This window comes from Drosophila ananassae, chromosome 3L, assembly GCF_017639315.1.
Source record: "Drosophila ananassae strain 14024-0371.13 chromosome 3L, ASM1763931v2, whole genome shotgun sequence".
NCBI lineage: Eukaryota > Metazoa > Arthropoda > Insecta > Diptera > Drosophilidae > Drosophila > Drosophila ananassae.
The window spans coordinates 16,414,306-16,432,521 of NC_057929.1; the positions used below are offsets into that span (position 1 = coordinate 16,414,306).

The 18,216-nt window shown below is 42.0% G+C and overlaps 1 protein-coding gene across 1 annotated transcript; it reads left to right on the top strand.

Moving 5' to 3' along the window:
• Positions 1-4,620: 4,620 nt before the first annotated feature.
• Positions 4,621-17,765, top strand: LOC6496493 (protein Optix). The gene is made up of 4 exons (XM_001960976.4): positions 4,621-5,794; positions 6,876-6,994; positions 7,282-7,531; positions 16,399-17,765. The coding sequence occupies exons 1-4, from the start codon at positions 5,502-5,504 to the stop codon at positions 17,204-17,206; spliced, it is 1,470 nt and encodes a 489-aa protein (XP_001961012.3). The 5' UTR covers positions 4,621-5,501; the 3' UTR covers positions 17,207-17,765.
• Positions 17,766-18,216: the final 451 nt, after the last annotated feature.

An 18,216-nucleotide genomic window follows, 5' to 3' on the forward strand; every position in this document is an offset into this window, starting at 1 on the left:
ACATTTTTTTATGATATTTTTGTGGTGAAATAGTATGCCTTTTTGGCCTTCTGACTGTCTGGGTTAACGAACTCTTATGGCCAAAAAGGTAAACGATTTCGTGTAACGTTTAAATTGAATTTGGATCCCATTCTGAACAATCTGTGTGGGGTCCTCGGGACCCCTCGATATATAAATTTGGACAGACGGGTGGGAGACGTTTTGGGTCAACAGTGGGTCTTTTTGGTAAAATTACACCTTGGGAACACCCATAAAAATTAAATATCACAAAAATGATTGACAAGCGAGGTGTTATATTCGCTTAATGCTCTTTGAATATTCAGTGTGGCATTTTCATTTTTATTTTCATTTTTCCCAAACAACCCTCGTCGTCACATCGCACATATAAATATTCAGGTACATGAAATCAGATTAAATTATCTTAAACAAATTGAGACTCAGACAAAAGGGCAAAACCGAAACTTTATTCTTGTTTGCCGGAGGGTGAAAAGCCCCGAAACTAAAAAAAAAGTATATTTTAAATTGTATTTTTGGTCTGAATAGCCCTGCCTCCACCCACCTCCACCAGCCAGTCCCCATATGTAGAGGACACTCTAGACTGCAATAATAGACGTTTACTTTCTGGCCGCAGGCTCCCCAATCCCAAATCCCAACCAGGAAGAGGAGAGCCAGCCAAATGCTGTTATTGTGCCCTTTGTTGTTTGCGGTTTGCAAGTGGCCAAAAGGCGAATGGAAAAGCCTTTAAAGCCGGCCAAGCGAGCATCAAAAAATGGCTTTTAATTGCCTTTTAATTGTTTTCGCAAAAATGAACTCGAGCGCGCCATAACGGTATGCGCATTTGGCCTAATTACTTGGCTCATAACATCACAGGGCTTAGCCAAAAACGAAAAAAAGGGGTGAGTAAAGTGAGAAGGGAGGCGACCTGCCAGCCTGCCATGGCGCGAAAAATTTGTCATTTAATGGACCACTGGGCGTATGATTTGATTGAGCCAGTGACACAGTTCTGGAGTAGCAGGAGAGTCACTCTACGGGGAGGAAGTTCTACTTCATCTCGGAGTTGGATATTTTGATTAGCACCGCAAGCGCAATTGTCAACAATATGATATTATACGAGGTATATCCCAAGGATGAATAATAGTCATGGTTCGTTAGGCGATTCAAATGGGATTACAATTGGGTTTTCAAGTTCAGGGGGGCAGGAAATGTGATTTTCGATGGGGAGTTATAAAGAAAATGTTAATAATCAAAAGGGGTTGGTGGGAGAAGAGTTTAGAACTGTTTCAATTTTTGAGGTTAAGGTTTTGAGGTTCGGTGTTGCGTATACTTAACATTTCATATTAATATTGAATTTTGAAATGAAATAATTATAATTTACTATCAAATATTTCATTAAATAATATTTATTCCCCTTAATTTAACTTAAATAGCTTAATAAGCTTAAATATCATCATGTATCTGCTGCTGCATGGCCATGATTCTAGTGTATCTTATACTCTTAGAACTTTTTAAATTTTGTGGTTAGGGTTTTGAGGTTAGGTGTTGCGTATACTTAACATTTCATATTAATATTGAATTTTAAAATGAAATAATTATAATTTACTGTCAAATATTTCATTAAATAATAACTTAAAATAATAATAATTTAACTTAAATAGCTTAATAAGCTTAAATATCTTCATGTATCTGCTGTTGCATGGCCATGATTCTAGTGTATCTTATACTCTTAGAACTTTTTAAATTTTGAGGTTAGGGTTTTGAGGTTAGGTGTTGCGTATACTTAACAATTCATATTAATATTGAATTTTGAAATGAAATAGTTCTAATTTTTAATATGTAATTTATTTTATTTAACTTTTATTGTAAAATATTTCATTAAATAATATATATTCCCCTAATTTAACAGTAATAAGCTTAAATATCATCATGTATCTGCTGCTGCATGGCCATGATTCGATTGTATCTTTTACTCCAGCCTCAATTGTGGCGCATGAAAGGTGATCGATACCATAATGAGCGCATTCAGAGGACATAGCATCCAGCAGGATGTGTATGTACATGAGCAGCAGCATCAGGCCATGGAGGTGGCACATACATTATGTAGTGTAGGGAGAGGTTATCTTTAAGGGAGATGGCGCAGTGCGTGCGCTATCATTCCGTTCCGTTAGTATCTATGTGTCTGATACCACCACACATACACACTCGTACTGCGATTGCCGTTCACGTAATGCAATTGTCCAAAATGTTCAACCAACTACTCAAAAAGTCATCGTTCAGATTTAACAAGAGCTAAGCAGGATGAGGAGGGAGGCGGATAAGGGGAGGTGGTGTTATGGGGGGTGGGGTGGCACAACAAAACCAAAATGTGAAACAGAAAGATGGAGAACGAGATGGCGAGAAGTAGTGCGAGTGAGCCGGCAATGGCTCCGTTCATGTAAAAGTGGTTCTGCCATGTAAGTCATGTACTTGTGTATGTACTGGTGCTACTACAGTGGTTGTATCGGAAAATGTTACATCAAAAAACAGGGTAGAGGGGCAGGGGGCGTGGGTAAAGGGGTGTGGGTGAGAAGGAGGAGGGGCAGACATGGCACGCCTCTGCCCGGCGGCGGCTACATTTTGAAAACTCATTTACTTGTGGCATGTAAACAACTAATCTGTTAACACTCCGGAGTCCGGACAAAGCGCGAACGATACATTAGCGTGTTCTCTCCCTGCCCCGCAGCTCACCTTCCGTGCCACCACCCCCTTGCTGGATATTTCCGGCTCCTGTCCGTGTGGCAAGAGGGGGCGGGCAGCGGGCGGTTGACGATGATGAAGCACCAGGAGCAGCAGCCAAATCCAACACTGACAGCGCCACAATAAAAACTTTACTCGTGATTATTTCCCTTATTCGGCGGCCATAATCAAAAGCTCCCCTTTTTCGCCAAAATGAAAACGTGATTTTGCCTTTTGGTAACAAATACATATATATTTGTATATGTATGTGTGCAGGGAACAGCAAGGTTTGAGGGTCGTCCTGGCGTAAGGACATGGCTTCCCAGAGACTGCCAGACCACATGGTGTCAAACATTTTTCTACACTTGCACAATATGCTTCGGTTACTGTGGCACGAACTGAATGCAACAAAGTGTTTCCTAAATACTTCAAATATATGTATGAAGTCTGTACTTTTTTAAATAATTAATTTTGGTAAACAGTAATTCTATGCCATACACTTATTCAGAAAGACATGTTAACATAAGCTACTTAGAGTCTTAAAAGGGTTTCCCATTTTGGATCTCTTTTATATTGAATATATGTTTTGGGTTAAGTAGACTTGAGAGGTTATTAAAAAATAAAATTTATAGAAAAGTTACAAAGTTATAGAAAAAGGTCATAGAAAATAAACTATTATTCTTTGAAGAAATTTTTGATATTTTATATATTTTAAAAAATTTCCTATAAGGGCTTCTTTGAGTTCTTTAAACTACACAAACCTAAGAGCAAAACTTAATATTCATGAATATAAAATAATTAATATATATATTGTATTAATAGTAATTCAAGAATAATACTATAAGGTAGTAAAAAACAAATAATATTTGCTTGGGTTTTATACACTTCCTTCCTTTTAAGAAGATCCTTAAAAAACAAAATTTATAGAAAAGTTAGACTACTATTATTTGAAGAAATTTAAGATATATTAAGTATTTTAAGTTCTTTCTTATAAAGACTTCTTTAAGATCCCTAACAACATAAAACTCTGTAGAAAGCGTACCACTTTTTCTACATAAAATTCTAAAATATTGTATATAAAGATCTATGATTTTACTTCCAAGTAATACACTTTTGTACAAGAATAATAAGTTGTAAAATAACATCATATCATTCTATATAGAACCTATTAAATACTCTATGCAATTAATAGCCTGTTATCATATGTGATTTGTAATTTTTTGATTCCCCAAAGTATAATACAAGTTTCGTATAACATCTGGCAAATAAAAAACCAGGTATTCTCAATGACTGAATGCTAATTGATGATAATTTCCCCACATATACAATGTAATTCACCCGATCTTGCCACACTGTGCCGCTGCCTGGGTAGCTTGGCTGGGCTGCCTGACAGGCTCCGCTGGGTTGTTTTATTTGATTTCTTTATCAATATCAGAGCTGCCTCTTGCGCCACACCACCCCTGCCCCCACTCCAACCCTCCTGGCACTCCTATTGTGGACCCTGTTGTTGTCCTGAAACTGCAACTGTATAAGTTGTGCCCGTATCTGTGAGTGTGTGTGAGTAGGGTTTTATGTACAATTCATTTAAACGTAACCCATGTCGACGCCGCCACCACCAACACCACCTCGACACCACCAGCCGATGGCGATCTCTGTCGCACACAAATGTCCGGGCGGCTGGGCTAGAGGGAGATGGCCGTATATTCAGACTGGCAGGAACCACGCCCACCCCGACACCAAGGCCCCGGCCCGGTGGTGTTTCAGTATCCGTATCTGTAGCTGTTTTCGTATCTGTATCTGTGTGTGCGGCAAACTGGTTGTTGGTTGGTATTGGTGGCAGCTCGTTTCTGGCTTTTCGTTTCTGTTTCCATATCTGTATCTGTGTCTACCCTTGTATCCGTATCCGTATCTGTAGCTGTAGCTGTATCTGTATCTGCAGCTGGCAGGCAGGCAGGCAAGCAAGCAGGCGGTAGCAGTAGCAGCCGTAGCTGCCTGCCAGAGTATCTGTATCTGTGGCGCGTCATTGTTGTGCTGCTGCTGCTGCTGCTACTGCCTCTGCTGCTGCTGGTGGTGCTGGTGCTGGTGCTGTTGCCGCTTTTAACTATAGTTCCATGCCATCCATTCCCGTCGCATAGTGGGCAGCTCAGTTACAAGACCATTATTTGACGTATTTTTTGCCCGTTCGGTTGGTCGTTTGGTTGGTTCTCGCGCTCTCGGTCCACATACCACACCATACCGTTCTGTATCCGTACCGGATCGGATCGCATCGCATCGTATCGGATCGGATCGGATCGGTTGTATCCATAGCACGCCCATCCACGTATAACCTCCTCCACCGTAAAAAACTCAGCCCAACCCGAGCCCCACCCCTTTTGGGAGCAGCAGCTCAACTTGCGGTCCGGCCACCGGGTATCGCATTCATGAGCTGGCTCATTGGCAATCATTTGGATTCGTACGCCATTCGAAACGGTATCGGTGGCCACCTCATCCTGAAACAGTGACAAGGAATCCTCCAAACATAAAAACTGAAACGCACTCGGAATCGGAATCGGAATCGGTTTAATTAATCCCGCCATTGAATGCGTGTGTGAAGTGTTAATCATATCCAAAGTACCTATCTACCTAAGTGCTTGTGAATTAAATTGTAAAAAGGATATACATATTAAAATCTAAAATATAGAAAGAAAGAGAAAACAGTGACTGACATTGAAGTCTAGTGCCCAGCAAGATTGCTTCGTTCCGGTGGAGAATAGTATGCCAATTTGTTCACAGTGGATTCAACGAATAAAATGGCCGTTGGACCGACGGAGGGCAAACCCTCTGGGCCGCCCTCAGGGAGCTTCTCGCCCACTCACCACCAGATTATAGCACCCAGCCCCATCCTGGCCGTGCCCACGCTGGCCTTCTCCGCCGCCCAGGTGGAGATCGTGTGCAAAACTCTCGAGGATTCTGGCGACATTGAGCGCCTCGCCCGCTTCCTGTGGAGCCTGCCGGTGGCCCTGCCCAATATGCACGAGATCCTCAATTGCGAGGCAGTGCTTCGGGCCCGAGCAGTGGTCGCCTATCATGTGGGCAACTTCAGGTAGGATTCCATGGGACAAAAAAACCCACAAAAAAACAATCTTAAATCCCTGAAAGATCGAATGACACAGTACGCTGATTAACCCCTCCGCTGCTCTGGTTATTCGATAGTTTTCCACGACAGCTTAATGAGAACACAATGCAGCTTACGTCTAAATTAATAAACAATGGAATTAATTTACTAATTAAAGAACTGGCTGGCTGGCCATCCAAAGCCAAGTGGAGCAGGCTTGATTAATAAAACACCGACCGAACAATAGCATCCCCAGCAGGATGGGATTTGGGTCTTATTTGTACTTTTTTTTTATTGGAGTTTGATGTTTCGGCTTCCGTCGCCATATATAATCTCACATTACACTTTGAGGATCTAAGACAACCGGAAACAATTCATTCAAATCGAAAATATTTCGCAATAAGCTTTCACAAAGGAAGATTAGCCTTTTTTGGGGCTTTCCGAGGGGGTCTTTAGCCTTGGGATCTCTGACTAGACTCGACAATCATTTAACTTGTTCCGAAGTAGGCAAACAGGTCCCCCGGCAATTGATATTGACAACTATCCGATCGGTTCCAGCAGTCATTATGACTATAAACGGCTGCATCAGGTTTTTGCATTTCATCTTTTTCTCTTTTTTTTTGCAAATCAAATGAATCTAACTGCAGCCATGTAATTCGAGTACAATCAATCAATGTCCCAATGGCATAAACGAACATAAAATATAATATATGGTATATGGAATATGCATATACGGACGGATCTGTCGCTGCAAGTGATTTGATTGCTTTGACTTGGTAAATAAACGACTTCCAATTAAAATCATTTGAGGTACTCAACCGAGCTGTCAGCACCAGTGACGCCAATAAATGCTTATGAAATTGTTTCAAAATACATATGGCGGGTCTCAGGACACCCGTAGCGCTCCGCCCTGGGGTATGGGGGTGATGGCTTTCTCAGCGGGCCGTCCCAAAAATCCCCTTCAAGGGGTTGAACTCACAGCACCACTTTTGTCACTTCCCCTTTTCGATCTATCGGATTAAATATAAGACTTCGACTTTGACTGAGATCTGACTTTGTTTCTTTACAGGGAACTTTATGCAATAATAGAGAATCATAAGTTTACGAAAGCATCCTATGGAAAACTGCAGGCCATGTGGCTGGAGGCCCACTATATAGAGGCGGAAAAGCTGCGTGGTCGGTCACTAGGTAAGTTAAGGTCTTAACTATCACTTGCACTAACTAACAGTCTAAAAGAAAGCTAAAGATTTATTTAAAACAAGAATCACTCATCTAAACTATTTCCCCAAAATATACCACATGGCGTATACTTAATATTTGAGTTACTGACCCAAAACCCTTCTTAAAATATGAAATTCTTTGATTTAATTTTGAAAAGCTCAATTAATTTTCCACTTAAACCCTTATAATTCACAAAATATACCTTAAATCCTTTGTAACTTAATCCTTAATCTTAAAAAACCCTATTTTTTCAGGCCCCGTTGACAAGTATCGGGTGCGCAAAAAGTTCCCCCTGCCGCCCACCATTTGGGACGGGGAACAGAAGACGCACTGCTTCAAGGAGCGGACGCGTAGCCTACTGCGCGAATGGTACCTACAGGATCCCTATCCAAATCCCACCAAGAAACGGGAACTGGCCAAGGCCACTGGCCTGAATCCCACGCAAGTGGGCAACTGGTTTAAGAATCGCCGCCAGCGGGACCGGGCAGCTGCTGCCAAGAATCGGTGAGTTCATGCCACAATTATTGGTTATTAGACTGGGTATCCCAGAATCCAGCTAGCTAGAAGAAGTAACTCGATCGGATCTGGACTGGGCTGGGGATACTTGGGGTCTGGGGTCTGGGCTGTGGAGTCTGTAAGGCGATATCATCATCCTCCTCCGCTGCCGCCTCCTCCTCTGGAGTGGGAGGATGTGGAGTTGGGGGGGCACAGTTGCACAGGAGCGTTTCCATTTCATTGATCCGTGCCGATCTGTGGCAGCAGCGGTGGCGGCACCCAGTGAAGCGTTCTCGATTTCTGCTGTTTGTTGCGGTCTTTGCTTTTTGGCCACATTAAACTGACCGCCGACGATGGCGATGGCGATGACGATGTGGATGTGGCTGTTGGATGTGGATGTGGATGACGTTGGTTTATGGGTATGAATGATGCTCATAATGATGAACATAATAATGATTATGATGACAGTGTAAACGCAGCTCATGCTTCACCTGGAAAGGTGCAACCTGGCTGGCTAGCTGGCTGGCTTGCAAAATATACATATAGAAATATATACAATATGGTATTGTGGAGGAGAGCGGAGTTAAAACTCGACCAATTCGCGCGAAGTTGAAATGAAGAAGATCCCCGGCTTCTTACCGAAGTGAAAGAAGGCAAGTTAAGTGGAATGACACTGCAAGAAATCAGCAGTCTGGAGCCCCAAATCGTAGTCCACTCAAGTGTTTGGCTGCTCCTGCAGATGCGCAAATATTTCAAGTTCTACCTGCTCGAAAAAAGACCAAGAGATGAACACCAAAAAAAAAAAAGGAAAAGTAAAAGAAATCGAGACAACATTTGGCATTCCTTGGAAACCTGGCAAGCTGAGAGATCTCACATCCCATTCGATGCCAAAACCATTTTCGAACCAAAACGATCCCCGTGTTTATTAAGTTAGGAGCCCCGGAGAGACTCTTCGCCTCAAATTGAATGAATTTGCACAAAGCTTGGCGCTATAGCCGAAATACAAAAAAAAAAAAATAAAAAACGGAATATATAAAAACCAGATGCAAGCGGCCGGGTCATTAGTTAAAATGATGGCGATTATTTTGCTGGCTTTACAAGCCGAGCCACGGATACGCGGCCATTACAACTCCATCCGCACTCGATCCATCCATCCAAACTGAATTCGAGTTTCGAGCTTCAAGCTTCAAGCTTCGAGTTGCGAGTTTTTCGAGGTTTCGTGTAGTCATCGTGTTATTAAGCAGCAAAACCAGCCAAGGCGGCAAAAGCCTACCCAGATGAGACAAAAAGGCTCACGAGTGTATTCACAAATATGTGCTATATGCCCATATAGAAAAAGAATAAAAATATGAAATTAAAAGCCGTTCATATACGAGTATATACTTTTTTTTTCCCCCCGCCAGACCAGACCAACTTCGACAGCGCCAGGCGGCAGACAGTGGCGGTGGCACTGCCCTCAGTTGCCAGGGGATCGGTGGCCTAAAGGGGGGATGGCGAAGACCATTCTAACCGGGGTCCAAAACCAGACCCCAACAGGCGCTGACTGTTCAAGCATTGTGCGCTGAAAAATTGTTAACATTTTTGCTACTGCACTTGTACCAACGCGCGGCATCAGACGGACAAGTCTCAACGAAATTATGAAAGAACTTTTGAGGTGAAGTTGAACGAATAGGAGTTACCTTCTACTCTTAGAGATCCTCTTTTTTAACCCAAAATTTTTAAAAGAAATAGTAATGGGAAAGAACATGAAGAGAAATTTGAGAGTTTCTTAACAGTATTTTTGTTTTCAAAATAGTTTTTTTTTCAAAATTTTCCTTTTTGTCCAAAAAGACAGATTGTTTTTAACACCCATAATAAGAAAATAGTTACTTATTTTTAAGGATATTATAGCTTAAGGATTATTAAGGATATTAAGGATTATATAGATTACTAACTTGAGCATAATAATATTTTGAAAAGCTAACAAAAACCTTTCGAAAAAATCCCTTTTTTCAAAATAATTTTGATGTTTTGAAGACAAGCCTTAGCGAATACGAAATGAGATTAAAGAAACTCTCAAGGAAATTCGTTATTTAACTCTCCTTTCTTCTTAACATTTTAATTCAAATAATCTTTAATCTCCAACCCTATACCCCACAAATATACCCATTTCTGAGATACAATTACGAGGTAAACTAAAGGCAGCTGGAGCTGTGAAACGAGATCGTGAAGGCAGAAGGAGCCGCGATGTCAAACGGTTGTTGGGTTATATGTATCTTTTTTTTTTATACCCATGGTATGGTTTTTTTTTTTGCGATATGGCTCCGGTCGAGATGGTAAATCAATCAAATGCACAGCTCCACTCTATTAGAAAGGCTGCCTGGTGCCTGGGGAACTGGCGGACTGGCGGCGGCGGAGAAAGGCCATGGAAGAGCGTTTCCCGCTCCCGAATTGAGTAATTAAGACATCGGAGATTGATCGACTCCACTAAACTCGACTTTAGTCATTACGGCGGAAACTTGGCGCTGTAAACTTGTCATGCTCTGATGCCTCCGACTACCACCAGGCCAAGCCAAGTGGCCATTGCAAATGGAGTGCACAGGGAGCTGCCACAAATGCTCCGGCTGTTGCTGTTTCTGTTGCAGTTGCAGTTGGAAGATATTCAAAATCAAGATTGCCGCACATTATAGAGGAATTCTCTGACAAGGCAATATGAATGGGTAGCTGTTTCCTCCGGATTCTCAAGTCATCACCATTTTTTCTCATTCTGATTCGGAGGAATCTGTTGGAGGAATGGGGTGTAAGTAATCCATTGAGTTGGAGTATGGGTTCTATTTTCTATCTATTATATTCTGTTGTTCTAAGTTTATTGCTTGGAAAACATTAAAAATATTTTAAACCAGTTTAAATCAGTTAGTCTCTGAGTTTGAATTACAATCTAAACTATATAGATTACGATTGTATTGAGAGTCATTATTCAGAGTCAGAATTGCCAAGAATTCACATATATATTCAAATGAATTGAGTATTCAAATAGAAATCAAATTAAACTACTGATTAATTTGTTTATACAACGTATTATGTATAAGACCTATCAAGGCATATATATTATGTCATTAATTAATTAAAACTTCCCCAAAGACCCCCAAGATGATGTAAATTTTTCTGTTTAAAAAAATTCTGAATCACCCCAGCCGGCTTTCAAGAGGGAAACCATTAGAGAAAACAAATCGCTTGGGTAGAAAACTTCTATTGTGCAAATTCATTAAGCCGAGACTCCGGCTTGAGGCTTGATTTTGATCAATTACAATTGCCACTTGACGGTGCACGACACGAGCGATACGAGATACGAGGCTCTTGGCCAAATCACCGACCGAATCAACCGCCCGCCGATGGTTTTATTGCGTGAATTACCCGGCAAACGATTCAAGCGAAATGCGTGGCTCGTGGACAGCCACTGGAGATGAGATTCGCCCACATCCATCACATAAATACCCATGTATCCAAATGTACTACATATTCAGGCCTTCTCGGGCCACGAAACGATGTCCAAATTAGGGGCACAGTGGGCAGCAGCTAACCCAGAGAACAGAGCCCCCGAAGAGCAGAAATCACAAATGTATGAACATTTCGTTAATGGGAATCGAATAGCCCATGTATTCTCGGGTGAAGTGTAATAAAGTTCGAGCACAATAAACACAACAAATATGTTGTAAATGTCAATTATCAATCAAAATAACAAACACGCACTCGGACTGGGTACCGCCTGGGTATACATATATAGATAGAGACCAAGAAGCTGGCACTAAATTTCAAGAGGTTTTGTGCTCATCGATTTCCCAGCAGCATCAACAGCATCAGCAGCAGCTCCCAGAATTCTAATGAAGAATGGTCGATTCAGAAGCGAAAAGATATATTCCCAAAAACCCCCACCAATACTGGTCCAATAATATCCGAATCGGAGGGCCCACTTGTCGGAGAGCTCGGACAGGCCACTTGAGTCCCATAAGTACCCATACCCATGGAGCTGGAAGATGGGAACTGGGAGATGGGAGCTGGAAGATGGAAGATGGGAGCTGGAAGCTCGGACTCTGACCACTCGACGCTGTTTGCACAACACCAACTACCGTTTTCGGTGGCTTGTGAGAAAAATATACAAGGGACTCTTCAGGGGGAATTGTAGCTTCAGGTCTGCACTCAGAGAAATCTTTGAGGAAAAGAAGGAGCTATCCTACTGAGAATCTCATTGGTTGAATGCATATTTGAGTACCTTAAAGAAGCCATAATTTGTTCCCAGTGCAGCTTCAATGTCGGACACTTCAATGCCTCATAGAAAGTGTATTAAAAAAATTAATAAGAAGTCAGACTCGAGTCATCATCGCCAGTCGGATGACTCTTCATCGATGGATTGGATTGAATGGGAATTGGAATTGGAATGGGATGGGATTCGATTGGTATTGGATTGTTGGGATGGATGGGCACAAGCAACACCGGATGTGGCCTTTGTTCAATTGACAAGTGAAAGAAGCTCGACAAATAAGCGGACAAGCATCAGGCACCTCCACCTCCTTCCTTCCATCCATCCAACACCCCGAGGAGGGTTGAAAATATTCAAATGCCAGTCGAGGCAGCGAATTTAAATCCCGTCTGTCAACAGAGATCGCAGGACTATAAAAAAATTGTGTAAAATGAATAAATATAAAATAAATGTTGATTGCATTTAGGAACCCTCTGGGACTCACAGAGGACTGCTCTTATTTTTTTTTCCCTGCCCTGTTGCCCTGTTAACTGCTCATGCCTGTCCAAATATTTACACAATTTACGGCATACAATTTTTGAGAATTGACACAATTTGCTGGAAAGTGAGTTTCGATGCAATTTTCTGCCTGATTTTGTCGTTGATTTCGTCGCATTACCTGCTTGGTTCATTGATTTATCCATCTAGCTGGTTATACTTTAAGCCATATTTAAGGGAAAAGCATCTTTTGTTGGTCTAGTAGCGGATCATGTTACGCCCAGGCATTCTTTTGCAGCCTGAATGGGTTTCACTTCGATTTCGATTCGATTCGAACTGATTCGAATCGGAATCTCCATCTTCTGACATGAGCCGATTAAGAGACATTTCAATGCATCTCGGGTTACTTTGCCCTTTTGACTATACCATATATAGGCTATATACAGATATATTCAAAAGGTAGATACTCGGTATGTATGTCCAACCCGGGTAATTACATACGTGTCATTTCGGTTAGGTTAGGTGCCACGGGGTATCGGATTTCAGTAAACCCTTTGCCCTTGTCCTTGCCTCAGCTGCCAAGTCAATTGTGTGGAAAATACATACATATTGTGCCTACATATAGCCAAGTTTTCAGTTTCTTGGCTCAAGCCGAGCGTGCCAAGTCCAGTCCGGCCAATCCATTCAAGTGTAAAAATGGCCTTGACTCGCCCGTGCCAAAAATCAGGCTACCAGAAGCTATGGTGTAGATTTTTTTCCTCAAGGAAAGATAGTATTACAATCTACTGATTCAAAGCATATAAAAAAGAGCTTCTTTCTTTGAAGACTGTTTTGTTTTTTTGAGCAGGGATATGTTAGAATCTATTGCTGATCAAGGGGGGTCCTATCATAATCTTAAAATTGCTAATCTTTAAAGTATTTAATTACATGAAGCTCTACCAAAAATGCTTCTAGTAACTTTCGAAATCTGGCCAGGCCAATAGAAATCCCAATTTTTTAGGACTGTCATAATATATGGGTATTGCTATGATTTCAGTATTGCCAGGACTCAGCCTGAGAAGCCACCATGTCTTCTGGGCTTAAGTTTCGATCGCAAGACCCACCGCACTCGGACTGCTTCTAAGCATTCCCATAGTTAGGCGGTTCCAATTACCAAAAAAAAAATAAAGAAATAAAAGCCGTAAAACCTTTCTAATCGGTAGGCCCTTTTCGGGAGTAGTATCCCAGCAGCGGGTAGTCGCTAACAATTCATCAGGCCGCCGGGTGATCCATCAAGTTGGCACATTAGGCAACTAAACGATTTAATGTTCTCCCTTTGGAAAGGGGCGAAAAAAGACAAAAGGTAGCCGCAGATACATTTCGCAGCTCCAGCCGAGATGAACCGAAGGTGGCTCTGGGTACTGGGGATACTGGAAGATACTGGGGGTACTGGTACTGGTACTGGTGGTGTCTCTGCTCCCGCAACCATTAATCACACAACACGAGCCTGACCAGGATCCAAGGGAGATGGACAGAGGCATGGTGGCAACAAATTGCAGCAAGTTGCAGCAAGAGCGAATCCTAACCGATAATTATGACATTGCAGGAGTCATGGCGTGATGGCAAATGATGATGTATATGAGAATGCTCCTCCGCCCTCTATCCATTCTCTCACTCTTACCCACTTCTCTGGAGAATCTCTCCCTTTCTCGCTGCCGGTGTTGAGTCCATGGCGGCTAATCAAGTCATCTTCTGGCCTTTTGTTTTGGCCACAGACAATTTATCTTAAGCATGTGTGAAAGTTGTGTCAGATTTATGGTCAGTCTTGTAGTGCGCCGCCCCTGCTTCTGCTCCGACTTTGAGCTCCAGCTCCAGCTCCAGCTCCCGCTCCTTTTGACCCCCTGCCGCCTTGGGGCAGCGACAAATGGTACGCCTTAATGGGCGTTTAACCGCTCCAGCCACTGCTGGAGCTGCAACATCGACTAATTAACGATGCCGCTGCCAAAGTCTTGATGGCTTCATGTTGCAACTTCCAACATGCGGAAAATTCTCCCCTGCAGGCTGCAAGCTGCAACTGTGAAGTGAACGTACATAGATGGATGAAAAGCCTTGAGAACCGATCGAATTCTCTAAAAGATTTGATCATTAAAGGTTTCCCAGTCTATTATTGAGTTTTTGTTTGTCTTCTTGTTTTTATTGGCCCATAACTAGACCAATCCACAGACCGTTTATGGAATGGATCAAATGACAATTTATCAATATACTAGCAGTACCCTGCCACGTTTCGCTGTGGCATATTGTTGTTGCACGCATAAAAAATAAGTCAAACAAAAAAGAATAATTTTCAAATTAATTAAATTCTGTAATACTTGTGGGTATACAATATTCTTTGTTTCTCCTCCTTAATCATTCATTATTATTTCTGTATTTTAGTACATAGGTTGCTCTTCACTTAAGCACCTTGTGATACACGACATTTTTTGTTTTATTATCAGGCGCAAAAACAAACAACGCAGATGGTCTTCCGACCCGTGAACATGCCACGTATAATTGACCATGGGAAAAACATGAATGTTCTAGATTTAAACCACAAACTTTTAAGGATTGGCCTTGTGATTTGTTGATTGTCATGGCAAATGCAAGACGTATCGGAAATTGAAGTCTTTTAAATTCAAACGGCATATCGGTTGGGATCATCGGGATCCTCGGAATGAGAACTTCCTCACCTTTGAATTTTCCTATCATTATCGTAGCGTAAATTACATTGTTCATCAATTTACTAACCACCAAACGCGTACCGTTGCACAGTTTTGGTTGGTTTATGTTTCGAAGCATGATTACTACGGAGCCAACCTTTAGGCGTAAATTGTGCGGTGGTAAGCCAGGCACGTCCAAAGAGTTTAAAAATTCAATTGGATAGTTGGTGGCTTCATCTTCATTTGTGACGCAGTCAATAGATTTGAATGAATGCATTGTTCCAATGATCTTATTTTGAATTACATATGTAGTTCAGGTCATCTACATCTTTATTCTTAGCCGCTAAAATTGCTCGCTCACTCAACCATTCATTATTTTTGTAGTTAGAAATAATATTTGGAAATACATTGTTGATAAGTTCATCTTTTGATGAGACAAAATTACAGAAATTATTTGGAAATGATATTAAACCGCTCGATTCTATCTACAAAATAAAAACCAGATTCTTTAACTACATTCTATGTAAGTACAAAAATAAATACCTTAAATGTCGGATTAAAACCTCCTTCTTCGATAATGTCTGCCCCAAATGACGTCATTTGGAAACAACTATTGTATTTTCGAGTATTTGCAAGAAAGTGGCGTGATTCTTGTGTTTCGCCGCAAAGCAATGAATACAATGGCTCTTGTGGCGGAGTCAACACTGGCAATTTCACTTTACCATTAACGCAGCATAATCCAGGCGTTTCTCCGGAAAACTTTAATGCACCACAATACTCGCAAACAACGTCCATTTGCCCAATGCAAACGCTAGGATGCAAGCTGTAATCATTGCTGCAATCGTATCGAAACGCAGCTCGATTCAAATCAGCTAAATATCTGCGTCGCAAATTGAAATCTATTTGAGAAGCACGAAGTCGAGCCATACTATTGCGGCGCTGTTCACGTGCAATTTCTCGTTCTTCTTCAGTCCTTTCATATGCAATATTTTGTATTCTTCTTGCATTACGGCTTTGTCGGGAAAGATTCGACCGTCTTGGTCGCGGCATTATTAATTAAACTTCACTTCACTTCAATCCACTTGTTAATTATTTATTTAATAGAAATAGTTTTAATATTGATTTCAGCGCAACACAATCTTTTTGGTTCGTTGTTAAATTTGAGAGCCTGACTATGAATTTGACTTCGTTTGTAACTGACATTTTGACATTTGACATTTTCTTCTTAGCTGTCTGCCTAAATAAAAAAGTATGGGCCAGGGAGGAACGCTGTCGAACGGGACAAAAAGTATCCTATGTCCTTCTCCTGGCTCTAAGCTACCTCCCTACCAATTTTCACTCAAATCTGTTCTTCCGTTCTTGATTTATAAGTGGTGTAACATAAAACACGATGTTCTTTTATATATATAGATAGTCTATATTATATATCCTACTTCTAGAACTAATCATGACTTACTAACCTTTCTTATTTCCTTATTTTATTTCAGCATCCAACACAACCAGAATAGCTCCGGTTTGGGCTGCCGCCGACGGGCGGACGGAGCTGCATCACCCACTCCGTCGGACAGCTCCGACTCGGACATCTCCCTGGGCACGCACTCGCCAGTGCCGAGCAGCCTGCAACTGCAACACAGTCCCGGCAGCACCTCCAACGGCGCCAACGACCGCGAGGAGAGCCTGAGTGTGGACGATGACAAGCCGCGGGACTTGAGCGGCTCCCTGCCGCTGCCACTGTCGCTGCCCCTGCCCCTGGCCTCGCCCACGCCCACACCACCCCACTTGCCGGCGGGCTATGCGGGTCCTGGAGCCGGACCTCCGACCGGAGGACCTCCGTTGACAGCCGCGGGCTGCCTGCCGCCCTTCAAGCTGGACGCGGCCACCAGTCTGTTCAGTGCCGGGTGCTATCTGCAGAGCTTCACCAACCTGAAGGAGATGTCGCAGCAGTTCCCCATCCAGCCGATTGTCCTGCGACCGCATCCGCAGCTGCCGCAACCCCTGGCCCTGAACGGCGGATCCGGCGGGCCGGGACTGCATCATCCGGCCTATGCGGCGGCCTACAGCGTGGAGTGCGTGCCGCCGTCGCATCCGCCGCCCAAGTTGCGCATCAACTCGCCGGAGAAACTCAACTCGACGGCAGTGGCGGCGGCTGTATCTGCTGGCGTGCCACCATCAGTGGCAAGTAACCATCACCATGAGGCGACCACGACCGGCTACCATCACAGTGGACAGTTGCTGCTGCATCGACCCTTCTCCACGTCCCCGGAGCTGAAGCACAGTGCCCCGGAGATCACATGATATCAGCGGGTCTGAGGTGTCTATATAATATAAACCCAAAAAGAGAATCCTTTTAAGAAACGCCCAGAGTATCCCGACGCAACCCGAAGCACTAAGGCCCAGCTATTCAGATTGTTTCAATTTTAGTTCTAAGTTAGATGTAGTTACGCCTAATATCCCCAGCCAGATCGGAACTGTTTCCTATATATATCATGATCCATTATTACCTTTACCGTTATTCACAGCAGCAGCAAAAATGCGAGAATTGAAAAAAATAAAAATACAAGAGGACAAAAATATGAAAATGCAAAAAAAAAAATTCAAACCTAAAACATTAAAGGCAACATCGCACACTCACTCTTCAAAGATAGCCATTTAAGTCGAAATAAATTGAGATATATAGAAATTAAAGCTAAAATCCCGAAACTGAGATTTTGAATTCGATACGTTTTCATTCTAATTTTGTGTGTGTGTACGTATTTGTAAATAGAGTTTAAGTATGCAAATCATAGAGCTTACGTATACATTTAGATTGCAATAAAAAACAAACCGAATGAACAGTTAAGAATTTGAATCATTATCCGACATTGTTTTATTTATTTTAGGTCGTATAACTATAGAGGAAATATGTGGGGTTTGCCTAGGGAAGTATTTAGATCGATATTCCGAGGTCTTTAAGGATTTTATGGGTTTCTTGAGGCCTTGTAAATAAATGATAACTTTGAATAAAGTTATAGAAGCTATATAAAAAAGATGACCGTTTTTTTCGGCGTCCCTTATAGCCAACATCTCAGCTCACTCTTCCAATGAATTTGAAAGAAAAGAATTCATGAATCAGTTATTGAATATTATAAAATCTACAATAAAATATGAAAAACTCATTATTTTTTCGATTTTTTTTTTTTAAATTATAATGTAAAACCCTTTTAAAAATTTTTAAAAATAGTTCGAATGAAAGTTCTTGAAGAAAAAACTTGGAGAAGGTATGGCTTATGTACATGTATTATACATTCTCCATCTTTTCCCAATAA